This window comes from Gopherus evgoodei, chromosome 7 (assembly GCF_007399415.2).
Source record: "Gopherus evgoodei ecotype Sinaloan lineage chromosome 7, rGopEvg1_v1.p, whole genome shotgun sequence".
Taxonomy (NCBI): Eukaryota; Metazoa; Chordata; order Testudines; family Testudinidae; genus Gopherus; species Gopherus evgoodei.
The window spans coordinates 29,237,010-29,263,243 of NC_044328.1; the positions used below are offsets into that span (position 1 = coordinate 29,237,010).

At 43.8% G+C, this 26,234-nt stretch overlaps 1 protein-coding gene across 3 annotated transcripts in view; it reads left to right on the plus strand.

Annotated features, from left to right (window-relative positions):
• Window positions 1–26,234, plus strand: part of INPP5A (inositol polyphosphate-5-phosphatase A) — a 436,884-nt gene that overhangs the window by 265,329 nt on the left and 145,321 nt on the right. For all 3 annotated transcript variants that reach the window (XM_030569985.1, XM_030569984.1, XM_030569986.1), the window contains exon 6: window positions 21,585–21,688. In XM_030569985.1, coding sequence (XP_030425845.1) covers window positions 21,585–21,688 — 104 coding nt within the window. The remainder of the gene's footprint in view (window positions 1–21,584; window positions 21,689–26,234) is intronic.

Sequence of the window (26,234 nt, forward strand, 5' to 3'; positions counted from 1 at the left end):
GTTGTGCCAGCTAGAGGGAAGGTGCCCTTAGATGCTCAATGCTTCATTTGTCCTGGTCAAACATGAATCAGCTGTCTCTCTGCATCCTTCCAGGCACACCACATCAAGCTGTGATCTAGCTTAATCTCATAAACATCCCCTGACAATGAGTTCCACAGGTTGACTATGCACTGAATGAAGAAGTACTTCCTTATGTTTATTTTAAACCTGCTGTCTATTAATTTCATTGGGTTCTTGTGTTAAGCCCTGGTTCTTGTGTTAAGTAAAGAAGTAAATAACCCTTCTTTATTCACTTTCTCCACACCATTCTTGATTTTATAGACCTCTATCATAAAACCCCCTCCTCCAGTCATCTCTTTTTTCTAAGGCCTGGTCTACACTACGCGTTTAAACCGAATTTAGTAGCGTTAAACCAATTTAAACCTGCACCCCTCCACACAACGAGGCCCTTTATATCGATATAAAGGGCTATTTAAACTGGTTTCTGTACTCCTCCCCGACGAGAGGAGTAGCGCTGAAATCGGTATTGCCATGTAGGATTAGTGTGGCCGCAAATCGACGGTATTGGCCTCTGGGCGATATGCCACAGTGCATCATTGTGACCTCTCTGGAAAGCAATCTGAACTCAGATGCACTAGCCAGGTAGACAGGAAAAGGCCCGCGAACGTTTGAATTTCATTTCCTGTTTGGCCAGCTTGGAGCTCTGATCGGCACAGGTGGCAATGCAGTCCCAAATCCAAAAAGAACTCCAGCATGGACCGTACGGGAGATACTGGATCTGATCGCTGTATGGGAAGACAAATCTGTTCTATCAGAGCTCTGTTACAGAAGACGAAATGCCAAAGCATTTGAAAAAATCTCCAGGCTATGATACAGAGTCCACAGCACAGTGCTGTGTGACAAGTGTAACGGAAAGCCAAAGAATGAAATGGACGCTCAGGGAGGGAGGGAAGGGGTACCGGGGACTCCAGCTTCCCCGCAGTCTCCGAAAAGTATTTGCATTCTTGACTGAGTTTCCAATGCCTGTAGGGTCAAACACATTGTCCGGGGTGGTTCAGGGTATATCTCGTCTATTTACCCCCCCTCCCCTCCCTGTGAAAGAAAAGGGAAAAAAATCATTTTTTGCCATTTTTCAATGTCACCGTATGTCTACTGCATGCTGCTGGTAGACGCGGTGCTGCGGCACTGAACAGCAGTATCCCCTCCCCTTCCTTTCCTGATGGCAGATGGTACAAAATGGTGGAAAACGATCATCATCCCCTGAGTGCTCCTGGCTGGCCTCGGTGAGGTCGGCTGGGGGTACCTGGGTAAAAATGGGAATGACTCCCTGTCATTCCTGGCAGATGGTACAAAATGCTTGGTAACCGTCTTCATCATAGCAACTGGAGCCTGAGCTCCATCAGCCCCCCCTACCCCTTTCATGTCTAAAGAAAAGATTCTGTACTCCCTGGAGTATCATAGCAGCAGGAGGCTGCGCTCCTTTCCCCCCCACCCTTTAATATCCTGCCTGGACTATTATAGCAGCTGGAGGCTGCCTCCCCCTCATTTTATCTCACTAAAAGGTCAGTGTTTCTTATTCCTACATTCTTTATTACTTCATCACACAAATGGGGGGGCATTGCAATGGTAGCCCAGGAGGGTTGGGAGAGGAGGGAAGCAACAGGTGGGGTTGTTGCAGGCGCACCCTCTAGAATGACATGCAGCTCATCATTTCTGCGGGATCTCTGGGGCTCTAACCCGGAGCAGCTGTGCTCTCTGGCTCTATAGTAGACTTGCCCCATATTCTAGGCAGGACTGACTCTATATTTAGACAAAACTTAAAGAAGGGAATGACCCGGGGAGTCATTCCCATTTTTGTCCATGCGCCCCCGGCCGACCTCAGCGAGGCCAGCCAGGAACACCCATGACAGCAGCAGATGGTACAAGATGATTGATAACCGTCATCGCCAATTTCCAGTTGCAAATGGTACAAAATGATTGATAACCGTCATCTCATCGCCAAATTACAATGGCAGACGGTGCAATAGGGATGGTAACCATCTCTGCTACCTTGCAAAGGCAAATGAATGCTGCTGTGTAGCGCTGCAGTACCGCCTCTGTCAGCAGCATCCAGTACACATACGGTGACAGTGACAAAAGGCAAAACAGGCTTCATGGTTGCCATGCTATGGCATCTGCCAGGGCAATCCAGAGGAAAAGGGGCACAAAATGATTGTCTGCCGTTGCTTTCACGGAGGAAGGATTGAGTGACAACATTTACCCAGAATCACCCGCGACACTGTTTTTGCACCATCATGCATCGAGATCTCAACCCAGAATTCCAGTGGGCGGGGGGAGACTGCAGAAACTATGGGATAGCTACGGGATAGCTACCCACAGTGCAACGCTCCAGAAATCGACGCTAGCCTCGGTACATGGACGCACACCACCGAATTAATGTGCTTAGTGTGGCCGCGTGCACTCGTCTTTATACAATCTGTTTTACAAAACCGGTTTATGTAAAATCTGAATAATCTCGTAGTGTAGACATACGAAAGCTGAACAGTCTCTCTTCATACAGAAGCTTTTCCACACCCCTCATCATTTTGTTGCCCTTTTCTGACCAGTATTCAAGGTGTGGGTGGAACATGGGTTTATTGTAGTGGTATTATGATATTATTGTCTTATCTCTCTTTCCTAATAGTTCCTAACAGAAAACTGCTGCTGTACATTGAGCAGATATTTTCAGATAACTATCCACAGTGACTCCAAGATCTGTTTTAGTGGTAACAGCTAATTTAGTATTTATAGTTGGGATTATGTTTTCCGGTGTGCATTACTTTGCATTCATCAACCCTGAATTTCAGAGTCACCCAGTGTAGTGAGATCCCTTTGTAAATCTTTGCAGTCAGCTTTGGACTTGACTATCTTAAGTAATTTTGTAGCTTCTGCAAACTTTGCCACCTCATTTTTTACCCCCTTTTTCCAGATCATTCAAATTTGCTGAACAGCACTGGTCCCAGTGCAGATTCCTGGAAGACTCCACTGTTTAATGTCTCCCAAGTGTGAAAAATGACTGTTTATTCCTCTTTTTGTTTCCTATCTTTTAACCAGTCACTGATCCCTGAGAGGACCTTCCTTCTTATTCCATGACTGTCTACTTTGCATAAGACCCTTTGATGAGGGACCCTGTCAAAGGCTTTCTGAAAGTCTAAGTACACTATATCTAGGACCCTACCAAATTCAATTTTGGTCAATTTCACTGTCATAGGATTTTAAAAACAGTAAATTTCATGATTTAAATCTATTTTAATTCTATTTATATCTGAAATTTCACAGAGTTGTAATTGTAGGGGTCCAGACCCATAAAGGAGTTGTGGGGGGTTGCACTGTTATTGTAGGGGGTTGCAGTATTGCTATCCTTACTTCTGCACTGATGCTAGTACTAGCGCTGCCTTCAGAGCTGGGCAGCTGGAGAGCTACAGCTGTTGGCTGGGAGCACAGCTCTCAAGGCAGAGTCGCTGCCAGCAGCAGTGCAGAAGTAAGGTTGGCATAGCATGGTGTAACCACCTTTACCTCTGTGCTGTTGCTGGTGCGGCACTGCCTTCAGAGCTGGGTGCCCAGCCAACAGCTACCAACCTCCAGCCACCAAACTCTGAAGGCAGTGCAGAAGTAAAGGTGGCAATACCATGCCCCCTTAAAATAACCTTGTGACGCCGTGCAACTCCATTTTGGGTCAGGACCCCCAATTTGAGAAATGCTGGTGTCCCCTATGAAATCTGTATAGTATGAAGTAAAAGCACACAAAACACCAGATTTCATGGTCCGTGACATGTTTTTCATGGCCGTGAATTTGGTAGGGCCCTAACTATATCCACTGAATCACCCTGTCCACATGTTTGTTGACCCTCTCAATAGATTCTAATAGGTTGGTGAGGCGTGATTTCCCTTTACAAAAGCTGTGTTGACTCTTCCTCAGAATATTCTGGTCATCTATCAGTCTGATAATTCTGTTCTTTACTATAGTTTCAACCAGTTCTCCTGGTACTGAAGTTAGATTTCCTGGTCTGTAATTCCCAGGATTCCTATGAAACCTTTTAAAAAAAAATAGGTTGTACATTGGCTATCCTCCAGTCACCTGATACATAGGCTGATTTAAGCAACAGGATTCTGTAGCAATGCGATGACTCACCAGTGAGGCGCCTCCTGCTGGTCGTCTCAGGAATTAGCTCTTGTTCAGCTTGGAGCGCCCTCTCTTGGCCGGTGTCTCGCCTGCCTCTGGCCCCCGTGTCCCTCCTGTACCCCAGTGCCCCTTACCCTCTGGGTTCTGCTCCCAGGAGTAACCTACAGTCTGGGTCTCTCCTCCCAGGGGAAACCCCAGCCCTCTATCCCCACCTTATCTCAATGGCTACTGCCAGTCATCATTGAGCCCCCGCTCACTGGGGCAAACTGCAGTCTGTAAAAGGCCACTCATCATTGGCAAGGGGAGGGGCGGACCAGCTGCCTAACCCCGGGCTGCTCCTCCGAACCCCCAGATCTGCATAGGCCTATATCAAGGCTTGCAACCTGGGGAGTTGCCAGGCTGGAGCTCCCCAGCTCCTCCTCCCTCTCCCCAGCACTGCTGTCTGAAGTACCCGTCTCTACCAGACAGCCAGGTCCTTCTCTCTCAAGAGCTAGAGAGAGACTAATGAGCTCCTGGCTGAGCCCTTAAACAGGGCCAGTTGTGGCCTGGTTGGAGTGTGGCCCAGTTGAGGTTGCCTTCCCAATTAGCCTTTTTTTCCTCAGCTTTCAGCCTCAGCCCTCTCCAAGGGCTGGCTTTTAACCCTTTCAAAGGAGCAGGGTTACTGCTCAGCTGCAGATACTTACCACAGTTTGTAGTTCTGCAGTTTCATATTTGAGTTCTTTCAAAACTCTTGGGTGAATACCATCTGTTCCTGGTAACTTATTACTGTTAAATTGATCAGTGTCTTCCAAAACCTCTACTGGCACCTCTGTCTGTGGATAGTTCCTTTGATTTGTCACCTTAAAAAAACAAAGCTCAAGTATGGGAATCTCCCTCACATCCTCTGCAATAAGGACCAATGCAAATAATTCATTTAACTTCTCCACAACAGCCTTATCTTCCTTGAATGCTCTTTCATTCAGTGATCCCACTGATTGTTTGGCAGGCTTCCTACTTCTGATGCACTTGGAAAAAAAATGCTGTTAGTTTTTGGTGCCTTTGCTTATTGTTCTTCAAAATCTTTTTTGGCCTGGCTAATTATGCTTATACACTTGATTTGCCAGAGTTTGTGTCCTTTCTATTTTTCTCAGTAGGATTTGACATACAGTTTTTAAAAGATGTCTTTTGTCTCTAACTGCCTCTTTTACTCTGTGGTTTAGCGATGGTGGTGGTTGTTTTGGGTTTTTTTGGTCCTCTTACTGGTTTTTTACTTGGAGTATACACAGAGTTTGAGCCTCTCTTATGATGTTTTTAAAAAGGTTTCATGCAGCTTGCAGACATTTTACTCTTGTGACTGTTCCTTTTAATTTCCGTTTGACTACACTCCTCATTTTTGTGTGGTTCCGCTTTTTGAAGTTAAATGCTACTGTGGTGGGTTTTTTTCAGTATTTCCCTACTACAAAGATGTTAAATTTAATTACATTATGGTCACTATTACTGTGCAGTTCAGCTATGTTCACCTCTTGAACCAGATCCTGTGTGCTACTTAGGCCTAAATCAAGAATTACCTCTCCATGGTTCCAGGACTAGCTGCTCCAAGAAGTAGTCATTAATGGTGTCTAGAAATTTTTTCTCTGCATCCCACCCTGAGGTGACAAGTTCCTACTCAATATGGGGACAGTTGAAATCCCCCAGTGTTACTGAGTTTTCTATTTTTATAGCCTCTCTAGTCTCCCTGAGCATTTCACAATCACCATCCTGGTCAGGTGGTTGGTAGTATATGCCTATTGCTATAACCTTATTATTCAAGTATGGAATTTCTACTCATGGAGATTCTGTGGTACAGTTTGAATTATTTAATATTTTTACTATAGTTGACTCTGCTTTCTTTCACATATAATGCCATTCCCACACCAGTGGGAGTTACTCTGTCATTCCTATAGATATTGTACCCTGGTATTACTGTGTCACATTTATTATCATTGTTCCACTGAGTTTCTGTGATACTGTGATACCTACTATATCAATATCATCATATAATACCAGTTACCCATTGTAATATTTAGACTTCTGGCATTTGTTCACAAGCACTTATAAAATGTGTTAGTATTTTAGTTGTGTGCCTTCAAGTGATGAAGTTGAATGGGACTCTTATTCAGCTGTTTCTTTTCAATTCCTGTTTGTACTTTATCAGCTGGCAATCTGGTTCCATTTTGATTTAGGTGGAGCCCATCCTTTTTGTATAGGTTCCTCCTTTCCCAACAGCTTTCCCAGTTCCTAATAAACTTAAATCCCTTCCCGAGCCATCATCATCTCATCTTTGCATTGAGACCCTGCAATACTACCCGTTCCGTTGGCCCTCTGTGTGGAACGAACCATTTCAGAGAATGCTACCATGGAGGTCTTATACTTGAATCTGTTAGCTAGCAGCCTAAATTTGGCCTCCAGAACCTTTTCCCTATGTCGCTGGTACCTACATGTACCACGACTCCCAGGTCCTCCCCAGCACTGCACATACATCTGTCTAGTTGTCTTCAGAAATCTGTAACCTTTGCATTCAGCAAGCAATTCACCAGGCAATTCTCCTGATCATCACAAACCCAACTATCTATATTTCTAATAATCAACTCCCTCATTCATGTTACCTTTGTCTTCCTAATAACAGGGCTCCCTGCTCCAGAAAAGAATCTTCAGTGTGAGAGAATACCATAACATCATCTGTTTGTGGGGGCGAGGGTGGGGATTGGCTTAAGTTTGAAGAATGTTTATTAGGTGTATCTGGCTCTGCTGCTCCCTCTCTGAACAGCCTCGATAAACTCCCCTCTTTTGCTGCTTCCGTTCACTAGCTCCTCTGGTTGCTTACATGGTTGTCTCCATTTTTCAGTTTTCCTGGGCCATGTGACCTGAGGAAGAAAAATCAAACACTTTTAGAATTAAAATCTTGACAGCCAAAGCTGATATGTGACATCCCACAGCATAAAAGGCATTGGATTTTTTATGATGAATAGAGCCCTCAAAAATTAGCTTATATTTTACACATATTCTGATGCACCAAGAAGAGGGTTTGCTGACAGACACATAAGGCTTGATTCTGATCTAGCGCTCTCCAATTTTACGTTGTCATCACTTTGAATTCTTCAGTGGAGTTCTCCCCGATTTACACTGGTGTGAGATCAGAATCAAGCCTGTCGCCCATAAGACTTTTTCTTCTTTGAGTGATTGCACATGTCCATCCCAGTTTGTGTGCTCCAGTACACAGTTATCGGAGAGTTGTTGCCCTTAGCAGCACTTGTCAGGGTAGCTTGAGCACTCTCTGCTGTCTCACACACCTCGCAGAGGCATAAAGGGCTGAGCCACTCCAGACCCTCCTGAGTTCCTTCCCACTACCCGTGACGGTTGTTGGAGCTCCCTATCCTTGCTTCTGCCAGTCTTTCTCAATAACTGTATGTAGTACTCCTGTGTAGTTTGTAAGGACAAAAAGAAAAAGGGGCTTTTTTTGTTTGTTTATGCAGGCTCCAGAACTCAGTTTGGGGTACTGGCCCTGGTACAGGACGTATTCCACACTCTACGGGTTTCAGGTCCTGCCCCTCTTGCAGCAAGACTGCGTCAAATAGTGACATCACCCTAGCTAATGTAGGGGAATGTAAAGGAAGCCTATGTGAGTGACAAGTGTTGCATTTGTAAGAACTTTCAGCAGAAATCAGGCTCAGTATCAGAGTCATCAAGGGATTTGAACAGAATGAGCTTTGCTAAAGACTTGGGAGGGTATTCAGACAGGAAGCACTCCCCAGAGCACACTTCTGAACAGGAGAATTTGTTGACTCCAGAGCCCGATGGGGGCCTGTCAGGACTGGTTCCCAAAGCAAGTGCAATGGCATCTCCTTGCATCTTAGGACTTCAGAGTATCTTTCCAGTACCGTCCACTTCTGAGGTGTTTGAGGCTGTGAGAGGGTGGTTGAACCTCTCTGTCCCAATGTCACCAATAGTTCAGGAGTCTCACCCACCACTGATGCCCAGGGTAATGCCTCTGGCACCTTCACCTCTGCACCGAGCAGGTCCTCTGGATCTGGCTGCCTGGATACCCGTGAGGCTGGTACCATCTAGAGGAAAGCCACAGAGGATATTCTCAGCTCTCCTTTCTTCAGAGTCTGAGCTTTCTTCTCAAGTACTGATGAATACTATATCGCCTTGGTCTCAAGAAGCAGCATTGTCATCAGGGTTCCCATGTATCCCAGCATAGCTGTTCCACCTGGAGGATTATACCACCTGCTCGCCCTTGTTTCCATCCCAGTGCCAGCAGGAAGCTTTCAGAAGGGATCACTGGGCTACACAGAGCTGGGGGCCAGGACTGTTCCAGTGGATCTTTTGGAACCCATGGGGTTCCTGCCCAATCAAGAGTGTCCCCTCAGCTATCTCAGCTGGCTATATCTGCTGGGTGTCACAAGTAATGTCACCACAAGTATTGTCACATCAGTACCAAGCCTGGCACTACACAGAGTCCTTCTTGTTAGCAACTGCAAGAGGACCAGGAACTGCACCAGCCCCCTGGTACCGTTAACAACCTTTTCCTCATTCCTGGTGAGGCAATTGTGATGGAGCCTATTTCTCCACCTCATCTTAAGACCCATCAGGATCTGTTGAGGATGGCTTTGGCTCTTGATATCCACTCAGAGGGTGTCTGGGAAAAATCCCACAAGCTGGTGGACATTTTAATATCTGCAACCTCAGCTAGAATAGCACTGTCAGTAAATGAGACTATTTTAGAACCTACTGAGATCCTCTGGAAGACCCCAGCTTCACTGCCTCTGATGGCTAAAAGAGTGGAGAACAAGAGATTATGTCCTCTCCTGGGGGTTCAAGTAGCTGTACAACCCTTCTCCTCCAGGCTTCCTTGGAGTTGCAGCAGCTAATGAAAAAGAATGATAGGGGCACTAGTCCTCAACCCCAAAGAGAACAAGAAGCTGGGCTTGTCTGGGAGAAAGCTTTATTCCACAGGTGGATTATAGCTTCACACTCTGAACCAGCAAGCTTTGCTGGAACACTGCAATTTGATTCTCTGGGATACAGTTTTTGAAAAGGCAAGCTACCAGATGAGCCTAGATAAATGTTCCCCATTTTGATAGATGAGGGCAAGAACCAAAACAGTTCTACAGGCAGGTCTCAGTGCAGCAGATTCTGCAGTATGCAGCATGGCCTCTGCCATGAGGAGGTGCTCATACTGGTTGCACTCTTCTGACTTCCCTCCAGAGGTGCAAACAGTTCATGACTTACCCTTTGAGGGGCCGTTGCTCTTTTCAGAAAAGATGGATGAGACTCTGTACAGTCTCAAAGATTCGAGAGTGACACCTGAAAATCAAAACAGACAAGTCAGTTCTGTGTCCAGTACAGAGAGTAGAATTTATTGGAGCAGCCCATGACTCGACAACAGCCAGGGCCTTACTGCCACAGAAGAGGTTTCTTGCAATACAAAGTCTCATTCTGGACTTAAAACCTTTATCCTCACTCCATGGTGAGGAACTGTTTAAGACTTCACAGGGTGGCGTATACTTATCTGGTCCGGTATGCTAGACCGTGCCTCAGATCCCTTCAGGGCTGAGTGGCAGAGGTGTATTCTCCAAGAGACCTCCACATAGACATGTTAGTATACATACCAAGTTGCATCTTATCTACCCTGGACTGGTGGTTAGACTCAACCAGTGTGTGCAGGGGAGTTCCTTTTGACTCATCTCAACTCTCACTCACCTTAGTCAGAGATGTCTTGAATTTGGGGTGGGGGGCACCTGCAGACACAAAGTCTCAGGTCTCACCAAGATCTCAGTCTGCACACAAACATCAGAGAGCTCCAGACTACCTGTTTAGCTTGCAGGGCATTCCTTCCTCACATTAGGGGAAGAACCTTATTAGTGCTGACTGACAATATGACCATCATGCTTTATGTAAACAAGCAGAAAGGAGCCCAGTCCCCACTACTCTGTTGGAAAGCAATCCTGCTTGGAGACTTTTGCCTCAGCAACTCTATACTTCTGAAAGTGAACCACCTCCCAGAGACTCAGTGCGCTAGCAGACCACCTAAGCAGGTTGTTTACCAGTCACCACACATGTCCCTTCTCCCAGACATAGCAAGGTCTATTTTCCAGCTCTGAGGAACTCCCCAAGTGGATGTGTTTGCAATAAAGGAAAACACAAAACGTCACCAGTTCTCCAGAGCAGGTCACAGCCCAGGTTCACTGATGGATGCTTTTTTTACTGATGTGGTCAAAGAGTCTGCTATACAATATCCCCTCATCCTTTTTCTGCCAGGAGTTCTGTACAAGGACAAACAGGACAAGGCCAGTCTCGTACTGACCACCCCAGCATGGTCCTGTCAATGCTGGTTTTCTCAGCTCTGGGACCTATCTGTCTCCCACTATTACTCCTGCATCACACACATGTAGTTTTGCAAAATCATGGCAGCCTCCTGCGCCCCAACCTCAAGGCTCTCCATCTGTGGTCCTGGAGGCTTCATGGCTAACATTGACAGAGGAGTTCTGCTACAGAGAGGTACAGGAGATACTACTGAATAGTAGAAAGCTGTCAATGAGGTCAACTTCCCTGGCTAACTAGAAAAGGTTTTCCATCTGGTCAAGCTGGTGTACCCTATTGTTGCTTCTGTTCAGCGTATGCTGGACTATCTTTGCATCTGAAACATCAAGGATTAGTGATTAGCTCGATTAGGGTAAACCTAGCAACTATTTCCACATTTCATCTTCCAGTGGATAACTGCTCCCTTTTTTCCAACCCATTGGTCATAAGATTTTTAAAGAGTTTGAACAGGATGTTTCTGCATTTCGAGTCCTCTTCCACCCTGAAGCCTGAATTGAGTCTTATCAAAGCTCCCTCCTTTGAGCCTCTTGTTGTCTGTTATACATTTCAATGAAGGTGGCATTTTTAATAGCCATTATATTGGCCAGGAGAGTAGTGCAATTGAGGGCATTAGTATCACATCCTCCATATAGCCTTTTTTATGCAGATAAAGTCTACCTTCTTCCCATCTTAGGTTCTTTTCGAAAATGGTCTCCTCTTTTCATATCAACTAGGCAACGTACTTACCAACTTTCTTCCCAAAACCTCATGGTAGCAAGGGAAAGGAGTCACTGTGCACTCTAGATATTAGACGAGTGTTAGCATTTCATCTGGAGAGAATTAAGCCTTTCAGATCATTGTCTCAATTGTTTATCACATTTGCAGACAGAATCAAGGGCTGTCTGGTTTCCACACAGAGGATTTCAGCATGGATACAGTGAACACAGTTGTGTTCACCTATGTTACCAGTTAGCTAATGCAGAGCCACCGACAGAATATTGGGTCATTCAACTAGATCTCAAGTGGCTTGTGCAGCATTTCTGGCTCATGTACTAATATTAGACATTTACAAAGCAGCAACCTGTTCATCATGTCATGCATTTGCTTCGCCCTACATAATCTCTAAACAATCTAGAGATGATGCTGCATTTGGACAAGTGATCCTCTAGTACAGGGGTCATCAACCTTTCAGAAGTGGTGTGCCGAGTCTTCATTTATTTACTCTGATTTGAGGTTTTGTGTGCCAGTAATACATATTAACATTTTTAGAAGGTCTCTTTCTATACGTCTATAATATATAACTAAACTATTGTTGTATGTATATAAGGTTTTTAAAATGTTTAAGAGGCTTCATTTAAAATTAAATAAAATGCAGTGACCAGTGGCCAGGACCCAGGCAATGTGAGTGCCACTGAAAATCAGCTTGCATGCCGCCTTCGGCACCCGTGCCATAGGTTGCCTATCCCTGCTCTAGTTCATGTTCAAATAGACTCTGATCCTGCCTCCAAATAGAACTGCTTGTGAGTCACCCACAGTGGACTGGACATGTGCAGTCACTTGAACAAGAACAAAAATGGTTAAACTTTTCTGTAACTGTTCTTCAAGATGTGTTGTACATGTCAATTCAGTGGCTCGCCTTCCTTCCCCCTCTATCAGAATTGTTCCAGTAGGAAGGAACTAAAGGCAGTCTGGGGTGGCTCAACCCTTTATGCCTGCATGAGGCAGCAAAGGGTGCTCAAGCCACCCTGACAGTTACTGCTCAGGGTAAAAACCTCTGTCAGCTGTGCACTGGAGCACACAAATACCCCCAGTGGAATGGACATATGCATCATATCTCAAAGAACAACAGTTATAGAAAGGTTAATAACCGTTGTTGTTTTTTTTCACCTGAAAGGATATGAGAAGGCACATCCTCTTATGCTAAGGCTGCTTCTCAATGCTCGTGTAAATGACAAACTATTACTAGTTTACATTTGGCCTCGATCTCAGGGTAGGTTGATAATATAGCATCCCCTTCTGCCAAAATGGTAGTTTACCAGTTAATATTCACTCACGTTGTCTCAGGAAGAGCCTTCAGTTCTCACAGAACAGAAATTACTCCTGGCTGTGTTTTATATATGCTGCCAAAAATGTTTTCTATGTCTTGAATGACATCTTTTTGCTGAGATTGTCAGACTCACTGAAGGAAAGTACATCCATCCATGGTCTACTTAGAATGATGCCACATTCATTTATCAGGATGTTTATTTAGTCTTCCTGTGGGAGCAAGATTTTAAAAGTGATAGGAAAAAAATCAAATCTTCTGTATGTGCCAAAGATATATTGGTAGCTTACGGTAAATGCTTCATGATTATAGATACTAGTTCATCTGGATAATTTACAGTGATTAATTTTTATGTTTGGGTTTTAACCAAGCATCCAGTGAGAGTGAACAGCTCAGGATGTTTGGTAATAGTATATCTAAAGTCCTCCTTCTCTGGATGGCAAGTTTGAAATCCAGTCCAACTTGGTAGTTATGAAACTTGACACCACCTAATGGTGGCTATCTGACTTCTGCCCTGTGTTCCTCTCCTTCAATTGGCAGTAATTGGCTGTAATCAGCGGAGTGGCCAAGACTTAATGGACACAGAAACTGAACTACTCTGTCATCCTTACTGATGATTCTTGGAGTATGTGTCCCTATGAGTGTTCCATCATAGTATGTGTGTGCACCTGTGCACTCTCAACTGGAGACTGTAAAGCAGTGTCTGCAGACCCGCACCTGTGCAGACCAGTCTTCATGCTCCCACTCGAGGCCATACAGGGAGGCACAGACCTGCCACCACTCAGTTTCTTCTCAACCACCTGTGGCTCGAGATGGAGTGCTTGGTGTCTGCTGTTCTACCGCTTCCTACCCTCTCTCACTTATTGTAAATTTAGCTTTTTATTTAGTTATGTTCTTATTTTCACATTTTTCTAATTCCAACGTAGTTGTGCTTCCACCGCCCTGCCTACCCTTTCAGGGTTTTAGTTTTAGTGCTTCAGCACACCAGGTTATGCCGAAGACCCTGGAGTTTAAGTCCTGCTAGACTTGCTACACAGGTCTTTTCCACAGAGCAACAGGCATTCTAGACATCCACATCCCGTCAAAGTGCACAATCTGCTTGGGATTTAAAGGTAGGTCAAGAAACGACAGAGAGGCTAGGTTGAAGTTCCCCTTAATGGAATGCTCCCTAACTCCAGCAGGATTCTCTTTGCCACTCCCCGCACGTCCGCCTCAATATCTCAGGCTACCCTGGTGACAGCTGGAGCCCCAGCAGCAGCTCCAGAGGCTAAGACGTTGAAGAAAAAGAAGCCTTTCCTCCCTACAAGGGAAACAAAGAAGAAAGATAGATCACCCCGTAAATCTTGCTCCCGGGAGACCTTGCATCCCTTAAGGAGTACTGCTGAGGCACCGACTGAAATCAGTACCAAGTACCAATATCAGAAGTTGTGTGTGGAGAAGTCTTTCAACTACAGGGTGGCTCCTACCTCAGTACTGTTTGACACCTCTTGGCACCATGATGTAGACAGGGCTTCTTCATGCACTCCAGTGCTAGCATCTTCCTACAGCTCTGAGATCAGAGAAGATGCCTCATCAACCTCTCCGGTACCACATTCACAAACTCTTCCTCAATACCGATCTCAGTCCCAGCACCGACTCAGGCTGCAATCAGATGCTATCATAGCTCTCTACTCCACTCCTTTTCCCTGGAGGACTGTCTCATTTTGGATGAACTGGAGTCTCCCCTAATAAGGAACTTTACCAGAGCCCCCATCCATCAACTGTAACCTGAATCTCAGACTTCCAACTCTCAGTACCAGCACTAGTGCTTGAGACCCTCCCTTGTTAGCCCAGGAGATGATACTTCTGACTCTGAGGTCTTGGTACCTACCTTCACACCCTTCTGGGTCTATTTACTGAAGAGGACCTTCAAGAGACCCAACAAGCCCCTTGAGGATCTTTCCTCTATCCCTCTCCTTCTCAGTAGGCGTACTGGAACCCATGGGGGTACTTTGATAAACAGTTTTATAGGGTTCCACTAGAAATAAACCCCAACACCCAGTGGTACTGCATCATTCACAGGCACCAACAGACCATCCTCTGGTGCTGTGTGCCCCCTAGGCAGCAAGAGAAATACAAGAGGAGCAAAAGCTTCAGATTGAGGGAAGCTCGCACCTAGCAGCCAAATCCTCCTCACTAGACGAGGCAGTAATGCCACCAACATCCTCTTCTTCTGGTAACTTTAATCTTCCAGAACGTAAGGAGGAGAAGGTTTTTTTATTTTGTGTATGTATTTTGTAGTTATATGTGTGGAGGCTGGTAGGGGCAGTGTGCTGGGAGAGAAGCTGAGCCCTGATTAGGGGGCGGGATTTCTCTGCTTAGGGGTCCTATAAAGGTATCCAGCCAGTCAGGCAGCAGCATGGACAACTGCAGCAGCAGAGGAGCCAGCAACCAGAGCTGTAAACAGGGGTTTCAGTGGGACTTTACAGGGAGAGTTTGCAGGGGAGACTCAGAGACCTAGGCAGAGGAATTGACAGGCTCGTGAAAAGAGTGGGTGGTGTTCTGCTGCTGTTCTGGTGCCTGTTGGGGGTTTGTTTTGCTGTAGGTGGTGGTGGTTTGCTTTGGTTTGTGTTTCCTGGAGGACTGTCTCATTTTGGTGGAAAGGCTATGATCGATATAGAGGTAGCAGTGAAAGACACAATGTGGGTGACTGGATATGGAAGCTGCAGCATGTAGATGATCCTGAAGGGGGTTCCTGAAAAGAGTTTTGTCTGCATGAAGTGCCAACTGATAGAGCTGATGGAAGAAAAGATCCGAGGACTGGAGATGCAGGTGGAAACTCTGGTCGAGTTTAGAAGGGAGTTCGACCGGATAATGGACCAAAGACATGAGGAGGCTGAAGGGAAAAGCTCAGACTTGCAGATGGAAGCAGGACCAAAGAATTCTGAGAGGAGACTTCTGGGTGAGGAAAGTGGACAGTAGAAGCGGTAGACTTCGGTTTCTAACCATTAGAGAGGAGTGAAGTTCTGGAACAGCCTTTCAAGGGGAGTAGTGGGGGCAAAAGACATATCTGGCTTCAAGACTAAGCTTGATAAGTTTATGGAGGGGATGGTATGATAGGATAGCCTAATTTTGGCAATTAATTGATCTTTGATTATTAGCAGGTAAATATGCCCAGTGATCTGTCATGGGATGTTAGATGGGGTGGGATCTGAGTTACTACAGAGAATTCTTTCCTGGGTGCTGGCTGGTGAGTCTTGCCAACATGCTCAGGGTTTAACTGATCGCCATTTCGGGTTGGGAAGGAATTTTCCTCCAGGGCAGATTGGCAGAGGCCCTGGAGATTTTTCGCTTTCCTCTGCAGCATGGGGCATGGGTCACTTGCTGGAGCATTCTCTGCACCTTAAGGTCTTTAAACCACAATTTGAGGACTTCAGTAACTCAGACATAGGTTAGGGGTTTGTTCCAGGAGTGAGTGGGTGAGATTCTGTGGCCTGCATTATGCAGGAAGTCAGACTAGATGATCATAGTGGTCCTTTCTGACCTTAAAGTCTATGAATCTAATGAAACTCCTGGTGGAATTCCTCCAGCGCCCGCTAGGAGAGTTCCAGGAGTCCCCACGTTCCCTGGTGGACATTCTAAATATTACTTCCCCCGGGAAAAAACGCCCTACCAATTAATGAGGCACTGTTATTGCCTGCACACATTTTATGGGAAACACTGCCACTATTCTGCCCAACTGCAAATGGGCAGATTAAAAAAATAAATTATATTCCAACCGAAGGAATGGAGTATTTATTCTCCCTCCTACCCCAAATCCCCTGGTGGTGGACGTGATTAATGTAAGAAACTGTCAAGCTCACTCCAAATCTCTTCTTCAGACAAAGAGTCCAAACAATTATACATCTTCTACTCCTAGGTGGCTCTTCAATTTTGAGTTGCAAACTAACAGGGCTCAATGACAATATATGATTATAACATTTATTCTAAATTCACACATTTAATTTAATGACTACCACAAGACCAAAAGGACTAATTTCAGTCCCTCATCTCTGAGGATCAGTTGATTATGAAATTCTCCCTGCAGGCTGTTTCAATGCCACTGAAATTGCTTCTAAATTCTTAGCTACTACTGTGGTTATACAGAAAGCATCTTAGTTTAGGGTTGCTAACTTTCTAATCCCACAAAACCAAACACCCCAGCCCCTTCCTGAGGCCCTGTGTCACCCCTTCTCCAAGGCCTTGGTTGTTCCATCCCCTCTCCCTCCATCGCTAGCTCTCCCGCATCCTCATTCACTTTCACCAGGCTGGGCAGAGGGTTGGGGTGCAGAAGGGGTGAGGGCTCCAGCTAGGGCTGCGGGCACTGTGGTTGGGCTAGGGATGAGGGGTTTGGAGTGTGGGAGAGGGCTCCGGGCTGGGGCAGACAGTTGAGGTGCAAGGGTGTATGGGTTCTGTTCTGGCAGTGCGAGCTCCAGGTGGGGCCAGAAATGAGGGGTTCAGGGTGCAGGAGGGGGCTCCTGGCTGCAGCCAAGGAGTTTGGAGTGTGGGAGAGGGTGTGGTCTCCAGCTAGGGGTGCGAGCTCTAGGGTATGGCTGGGGATGAGGGGTTTAGGGTGCAGGAGGGGGCTTCAGGCTGGGACTGGGGGTTGAGAGGTTGGGGGGGCTCCGGGAGGGAGTTTGGATGTGGGAGGGGATTTTGGTCTGGGGCAGGGGGTTGAGGTGCGGGGTCCCAGCAGCACTTACCGCGGCTCCCAGGAAATGGCCGCCAGCTCCCTGCAGCCCCTAGATGCATGGGTGGCTAGGGAGGCTCTGTGTGCTATCCTTGCATCCACAGGCGCTGCCCCGCAGCTCCCATTGGTTGCAGTTCCTGGCCTCCCTGCTCACCCATGCATCTAGGAGCTGCAGGGACTTGGCGACTGCTTCTGGGAACCACGTGGCGCTAGGGCAGGCAGGGAACCTGCCTTAGCCCCGGATTCCTGCTGCACCACTATATGGACTTTTAACAGCCCATTCAGCTGTGCCGACCTGAGCCACCAGGGTCCCTTTTCGACTGGGCATTTTGGTAAAAAAAAAAAACCAGACACCTGGCAATCCTATTTTAGCTCCAGTCTTCTGGACTCCTGAGACAGGAGCAGAGTAATGTTGAAGACCATCAGTTTGAAGGGCCTAAACTCTTCAGTGTGGCACAGAATTATGAATTATTATTGTCTACCTAGGGAGATAGGAACTACCATTTGCATGAGACCTGTGATCCATCTAGTCCAGTATCCTCTCTCCAACAGTGTCACCTATCTGATGATTCAGAGCAAGGTCCAAGAAACCCCACAGTAGGTGGATAATCTGCACCCCAAGAGAGTCTCCTCCTAACCCTTAAAATATAGAGGTTGCCAACCCCTGCCTTAAACCAATCTTTCAGAAGTGGTGTGCAGTCTTCATTTATTCACTCTAATTTAAGGTTTCACGCACCAGTAATACATTTTAACGTTTTTAGAAGGTCCCTTTCTATAAGTCTATAATTTATAACTAAACTATTGTTTTGTGTAAAGTAAATAAGATTTTTAAAATGTTCATTTAAAATTAAATTAAAATGCAGAGCCCCCCAGACCAGTGGCCAGGAGCTAGGCAGTGTGAGTGCCACTGAAAATCAGCTCGCGTGCCACCTTTGCCATGTGTGCCATAGGTTGCCTACCTCTGTTTTAAGGCTTGAAGCATGGGCTTTTATGTCCTCTGTATCTGTGTTTGTTGTAACTATGGATATTCTTGTTATCCATTTAAATGTCTAATTTCTTTTAAATCTTCCTAAATTCTGACATTTTGTGGTAATGAATTGCACAGTCTTATGATGTGCTGTGTGGAAAGAATACCTAATTGTATCAGTTCTGAAGGTGCTGCCTTTTTTAATTTCATTGAATGTCTCCTTGTGCCTGTATGCGGAGATTGGGAACTTTGACTCTCCCTATCTGCTGTTTCCATACCTGTCAATATTTTGTATACTGTTATGTCCCCCTCTAGAGTTAAATCATCCCAAAGTTTACAGTCTCTTTTCATAGAAGATCTTTTCCATGTCCCTAATAATTCTTAGCACTTTTCTTGGAACTCCCTCTAAAGTGCCTTAGGGAAGCCACAATGTCAGTTTGTCTTAAAGAACCACGTGTTCGCCCCTTACTCAAAGTATCACCAAAAAAACTATCCGATATTGCCCTATTTTGAATATTCCTTTTTTGGGAGAAGTTTGTGATAAGGCAATTCCAGCAATATATAGAGTCCTCTACTCTCTTTGGCCCCAGTCAATTAGGTTTTGGCCCTGAAGTGTGATATAGAAGCTGCACTGGTTGTGTTAGCTGATGACTTCCTCCTAGCAATCTACACATATATGCTGATTATTTAGATCCCTTTTTGTACCACTGACCATGAGATTTTTATTGACACTTGCAAACCTTGGAAAAGTAGCTTGGCTTGTTTCTGAGAGTTTCCGGAGGGTGGTATTGGGCAATTACAGTTTTGCTCCATACAGTCTAAGGGAATATCTACACTTACTGGGGATCAGTACTGCTGTGATCAATGCACCGGGGGTTGATTTAGCGGGTCTAGTGAAGACCCACTAAATCAATCACAGATCACTCTCCCATCGACTCCAGTACTCAACCAGAACAAGAAAAGTAAGGTAAGCCGACGGGACAGTGTTTCCCATCAATGCAGCGCAGTGTAGACTCTGCAGTAAGTTGACCTAAGCTACGTGAATAATAAAGCTCAAGTTGCGTAACTTAGGGCGACTTACCCCTGCATTGTAGACCAGGCCTAAGGGAGTTAAGGAGATAATAACTGATAGTACCTCTGACTTTAAAGGTTGAGACAGTAGGTAACACTAGTCTACAATTTTTGAGAAGTCGTCTGCTTCAGAGATAAAATGTGATATTTATTATGTATTTTGATGTGCTGAATTCAAATATGACAATTAAAACAACTGATTGGCTACTGTTTCTAAGATATTTAAGTTTTTACATTTTATGTCTATGTATATTGTGTGGATAGTAGAGTTTTAATCATAAATTGTAAACCTAAGTCTTTTCATGTGTTTATGGTTGCTTTACATGATAATATTTCACCTGTCCTATTTATGTAACACTTTAAAAATCAGCAAAAGGGTTATATAAATAAAATTGATTATAAAAAAAACAAGAGGCAAAAAACTATTATGTACATAGTTTAGTCCTATTCAGTGTCTACTCGGCGCATCTTGGCTTGTCTCTTGCATTCATTAAATGGAGCATCTCTTGTCACTGTCCAGCAATAGTCTGCAAGCATTGATGGGTTCCATTTGCCCTGATAGCCTGCCAGGAGATTCCACTGCTGTAGTCTGGAGCCCAACAGCTCTGCCTTACTCTTGGGTAGTTCCAAATCCCTGACAAGGTCATTCAGTTCACCTTGTGTTATGAGGTGTGGTTCAGATGAGGAGGATGGCAGAAAATGAGAGTCCTGTGACATTGATAGTTCAGGACCAGAAGTTTCATCCTCTTCCTCTTCCTCGTCTGACTCAAGTGAGAATGATTCTGGTGCATCAGGAACTGGCAGTCCTTCTCCGTGGGGTACTGGGCGTATAGCTGATGGAATGTTTGGATAATGCACAGTCCACTTTTTCTTCTTTGACACACCTTTCCCAACTGGAGGCACCATGCAGAAGTAACAATTGCTGGTATGATCTGTTGGCTCTCTCCAAATCATTGGCACTGCAAAAGGCATAGATTTCCTTTTCCTGTTCAACCACTGGCGAAGATTTGTTGCACAAGTGTTGCAGCATATGTGTGGGGCCCACCTCTTGTCCTGATCTCCAATTTTGCAGCCAAAAGAAAGGTGATAGGCTTTCTTAACCATAGTGGTTATACTGCCCTTTTGTGATGCAAAAGTCACTTCACCACAAACATATCAGAAGTTATCTACACTGTTCACACAAGTACGAGGCATCTCTGCTTACTTTGGCTGAACAGAAATGTGTCCCTTTGCAAAATCAAACACTGACAAAGAAGAGAGCACGACACTGTATGATTTCTAGAGCTGATATAGGCCAATTTGTTCAGCAGAGTGATGGAAGCTTCCTTATGATTGCATCATCCACGACTTCTAGGAATAACATGATGCAATTCATATCATGTATGATGCAATACCAGCTTCTGATTGCATCATTCATTGTTTTGTCTAAAAAGCAAGTACTGTCCAAACCTAGTCATAGATTTATACATAGATCCAGTCAAAGATGTATTTTAGTCATTTCTGGTTTAAATTGAGATCCCTTCCCTTTATAACTCACTTATCCTCCGCCATTCCCAAGTCAAGGTCGTATATACTGACCCAATAGCATATCTTGAAAACTAGAGCCAATCAACAATTTTAAGCATCATTTTTGTTCTCAGTGACCCAGAATTAGTAAAGTTGGACTACATTTATTTCAGAAGCATTTTGGCTGTAGAGCAGTGTGATTGAATATTGGTTTGTTTTGTCAAATTTGTAATTTTTATATTATGTCTGTGCCTAGTGTAAAGAACAGGCATATATTTTAAAATGTAAATAAAGTAAATGATAAATTATACAATTACAGTATTTTAAATAGCATCATTTACACTTCATTTTATTTTTAATACATTTATTTATATCTGTTTTTGACCTGTTTGTTACTATTTAGTATAGGTTTCTAGATGTTTATTAGAGACTAGACCAAACATCTCAGATCCAGATTTCATAGGGATTTTCTGTCCAAGGTTGAATGGGGTCTTAGGCCAGGAGTAGGGCTTCTAGATGCTATGGTAATACAACAAATAATATCCGAATAGTTAAAAATTCTCACTGCCTGTAACCCAGTGCAATATGCAAAGTAAGCAAGAGATGGTATAACTTGTGATCCAACTTTGCCTCTTCCTACCATCAAAAAACAGCTCTGATTTTACATACTAATAGACCAGACCAACACTGCCTCTATCCTGTAGATTCTGCTGCTTTTCTGATGAATGCTAAAAGCTGGTTGCAATGATACTGGTTGCAATGATATAGGTACATATGTTAAGTGTGTTTTTATATCTCTTCCTAGCCAAGAAGTATAAAAAGGTTACTGGCAAAGAAATCTACTCAGATACATTAGAAAGCACACCCATGCTGGAAAAAGAGAAGTTTCCACAGGATTATTTCCCTGAGGTATGTACAGTCCAATGGAGCATTCCAAAGTATAAGGGTCCGGTTCTAGTTTCTCTTGCACTGATGATTTCATTGGTGTTACTCCTGACTTAAAGTGGTATGAACTTGATCAGCATCAAGTCATAAGCCTCTAGTTTGTTTGTATCTCCATTTCATAGAACCTATAATATACATTTTTGTAAGCCTTTAAGTATATTTATCAAACTCAACTGAAGTTCTATGTTTAAACAGTAACACATTGTAAATAATTTATTATTTATAGGAGATTCAAACAAACTTTCCTTTGTATATCTTTTTCATTTTATGTATTTTTTTTAAATGTTGTTGGTGAGGGGTGCAAACCTGCTGAAAATATTTAGTAGTACATTAGAGTTCACAGAACAGGAAGAGTCCAGATTATGAATCCGTTCTAGGCAAATAGGTTTTCCTCTTTAAGTGGATGGGACATAAGTAAGTACAAATGAGTACCATTTAAAACCACATCTGCTTTGCCACAGTGGTGTGGTAATAGCATCTTTTATTCTGTGTAGGAAAATACCATGGTTACTGCAGGTACTAGGGGAGGTATATGTTGAATTTTTAATAGTGCCTGTTGTATTTGCAAGAACAGCAAGTAACTTTCAAGGATACGTGAATATATTTTACTTCCTTTAAAAAAAAGTTATTTATTATTACTATTTTGACACTGCTTTTGTGATCTTCATGGTGGTATTTTCTTCCCAAAATAAGGACTGTAACATACCTGACATTGAAATTGAAGTCCTGGACAAAACTTACAAAGTCAAACTAAGGCCACTGGGAGTTTGGGGGGTACCATCTGCAAACCTAAATAAAATTGCTGGATTTGTTTCTGTTCTTTGATATCTAATTGTATTTTTTGAGATAGTACATTTTACAGGAGTGCACAGAGCACGGAATAAGCACTTACTGATGTATGGATTTTAAAAATCAGAAGAATACAAATAAACAGAGTCAGTTCTTACTGACTTTTTTAGGTTAAATGTGCAAATTACTTAAGTTCAGTAGTAGCTGAATTTAAAAATGAAATCAGAATATTTGTAAATATTTGCGCAGGCATCTAGCTAGTTCATCCACGCCTGGGGAGAGCACTGCCTAAATATTTAAGGGTTGATGGCATGAAGATCATCCCTTTTGATGTATGATTTTTAGCAAACATGTTCTCATTTATAATGCACATACATCTACTGAGAATGTAAGCAGAATTAACTGCCTTTTGGATAACATTTTTGGTTTCACTGGGCCTCTTAAAATAAAAATAAATGTTAAAAACTTACATTAGGAGTTTGATTTTGCTCTACTTGAAGGGGAGCATTGGTGGCGGTTCAGAGCATTTTATTTAATACTTTTTCTCCATCACTGATAAGCTGTAGAAATGTGGCTGGTTGACAAAAGAAATAAGACTGATTGATCCATATTAAGGAATTATTTCATCATACTGTTGAGAGTTTTGAACAGCAGATTGTGCATGGATAAGGCTATAAGAAAATCACAGCCCATGGTTGTGTTGTGGAAACTACAGCTTTTAACACACACTGCAACTTTTTATAGTTACAGAAAATTTAAGTGAGTGGCGTTGCGACTTGGTGCACAGGACTGTAATGCTACCCAAATCTGTCCCAGCCACTCCTTTGTCATGACCCAGTAGGGCCACTGGTGGAGGCAGACAAGGAGAAGGATGGGACTGGGGACCCATATGGGTCAGAGGTGGATTCCTGAGGGGCTTGCCGCACTCTCTGCCCGGGCTCCATACAGACTGGTGCCACCAGCACTCAGTCCTGCTGGCACTTCCCTCTCACTTTGCCTAGGGCAGTTCCTCCTCTAGCAGCAGCAGCTCCTGCTCAACCTGGAGGCCAGCACCTTCCACAGGTGCCTGGCTGTACCAGGGGATGGGCTCAGGGAGGCCATGGTGAGTAGGACCAGTCAAGGCCTGTGACAGGGGCTGCTAGTCCTCCACAGGGCCTTCAGGGGTCTCTGAGCTGGGGCCACCTTTGGGGCACAAGGGCTCAGGTCCCCATACCATGCCCTGGAAATTGAAGGAATTGGGGGGAAGAGGGGTTATCCAGCTCCTGTTGGAGAGTAGAGGACCCTGCTGCCAACTCAACATCTAATCAGTTACAAAACTAGAGTTTTGTAACCTGGACACCCACTCACACCTGAACCCCCCCTTACTTCTGCCCTTAGGGGCTCCCACATCTCTGTCCTGAAGACCCCCACTCTCCTGCAAAGCCACCACACCTCTACTTTGAGGGCATTTTCACTCTCACTTGCAATTGCCCATTATGATGGGGGGGGGACATTTTTTGTTAGTTTGTTTGTTTTAGTTTTTACTGTACTTGAATTGACTGCACCAACATTTCAACTTTAACAAACTGTGGCCACAACTTCTGGAACAAAAATAACCATACATTACAACTTTCTTAGAGCCTTATCCCTGGAACATTTGATGTTAACCATAGAGAACTTGCTAGTCACACACTACAGGCTTCTACTTATTTCTACCTGCTAAATTAAATTAAAACACGTCTGAAAACACAAAAAATATTTTCTGATTTTATTTTTCTGAGTCAGCAATTCCTGTAGTTGTCCAAATGATGTTATGGAAGTGGTGTATGAAAAAGGAGAAACCCCTAGATCAGACTTCTTTTTCAGGGTTTAATCTCTGTTTCTCCATACAACGCAATATATTATAATAAGGTTGCTATAGCTACACTTCGGCGTATATTCCCACTCATTTCAGGCTGCAGTATGGCATACATACAGCAGGTAAATTTTTTTGTTTACTTGGCAAAATTTGAAAGTAATGCTAGATATTTTTAATATATAGTTAAATTTTATGTTTCTTGTTCTCTTTCATTTTAAGGCAGAAAAAGGAAAAATATCACAAAAAGCCTACACTACATCTAACTTAAGCTTGTATATTTACAGCTGAAACTAGATCACTGTGTTTAACCCATTTTCCTCCTTCCCACACATTGGTGATTACATGGTCTTCAACAAATAGACTTCAAATAGTGGGTATTCTAAAAATCTCTTCTGCCACAATGAGATGCATGAGCAGCGTATTAGTCTTCACACCAAATTTCCAGGCTTTTGTGTGTTTTAGCCAGACTTTTATCATTACATTAACTTTTTTTGTATATGTGAATTGGTTTAAGACTGATTTCTTTTCTTTTTATTACTGCCGCTTAAGGATGATCTAAAAGTAATTACAATGATTGAGGCATAATGCAATTCAAAATAATTACAGCCCACTGCATATAAAACTAACAAAACTTTCTGTGTTGATTTATGGGTCCTCTTGGCTGGGCATGAATCTGAAATGATGCCTTTGGGAGCAACACTGCAGATAATGTTAGGCCATTTAAAAAAGCAGATTTGTGTAGTCTATCAGGGCAGAGTAATGTTTTTTCCCCCATAGTGAGAAATTGGTTGTTATCATAGATCACAGATACTGCTCAAAGCTCTTATGAAAGATGAATTAATTTCACTAATGCTTTAATGCAAACCTTTCATGGAGAAGGCTGTATAGTGATAACCTTACTGCGGTCTCTCCTTTCTCAATGATGATTTATGTCGTCTTTTAGTAGATGAAACTGCCCGTATTCACAATCCATCTGCTGGCTAAAGGAATCCTATTAACAGGAGATCTGAGGAGAGTCTTAATATTGTAAGGTGAAAGATGTGGTATCCCTTTCCTGGGGCATGATTTTTGTTTGGCTGTTTCGGGGGGGAGGGGGGTCCTGTTTTAACATTTAGATACTTCTCTCAGAGAGCACCGATGATCTATATAATCTTTACTCAATTTTTGTGCCGGCCTACAAACAGTGGATCAGCTAACAAGTAGCTTGTTTAAAGTCAAAGCCAAGCTCATTGCTTTAAAAACTGCAGGCAATTGTCTGTCTTCTTATCCCTGCCTGTAGTTCTTTTCTCAACTGTGTTCCTGGAAGTTCCTTTTTTCCTAGTATTTACAAACAGAGTGTTTGGGTCTGTTAAAGACCAGCAGGCAACCAAAAGGTATTGGATTGCAGCTTATACCTCAGACTGCTGATGGCATTCAGGACCACACCTTTTTGTTTATCTGTTCTAGCTGTACTTTATGTGCTGTGCTGTTTTAGGCCCTAATCCTGCAAACATTTTCACACATTCTTAATTGAAACAAGTGAGCACTCCTATGAAGTTAATGGAATTACTTGCATGTTTTCAAGCAAAGCACTTCCATAACTGTTTGCAAGGTAGGGTCCTTAGAAATTGTCCTATTAGGCAGGACGATGATCTCATGGTTTAAGCGCAGGCAGGCGAATTGGGATAGGTGGGTTCTTGTGCTGTGCTGTGCTGTCCTGTCCTGTCTCTCTCTAATTTGGACAAGTCATATAATCTTGTGCTTCAGCTATCCCATGTGTAAACTGGGCATAACAATATCTACCTTACTGAGCTGTTGTGAGGTGTAATTAATTTGTTTGTAAAGCATTCTGAAAGCCTTGGAGGAAATGAACTATAGCAGTGCTATCATATTTTGTTCTTGTGT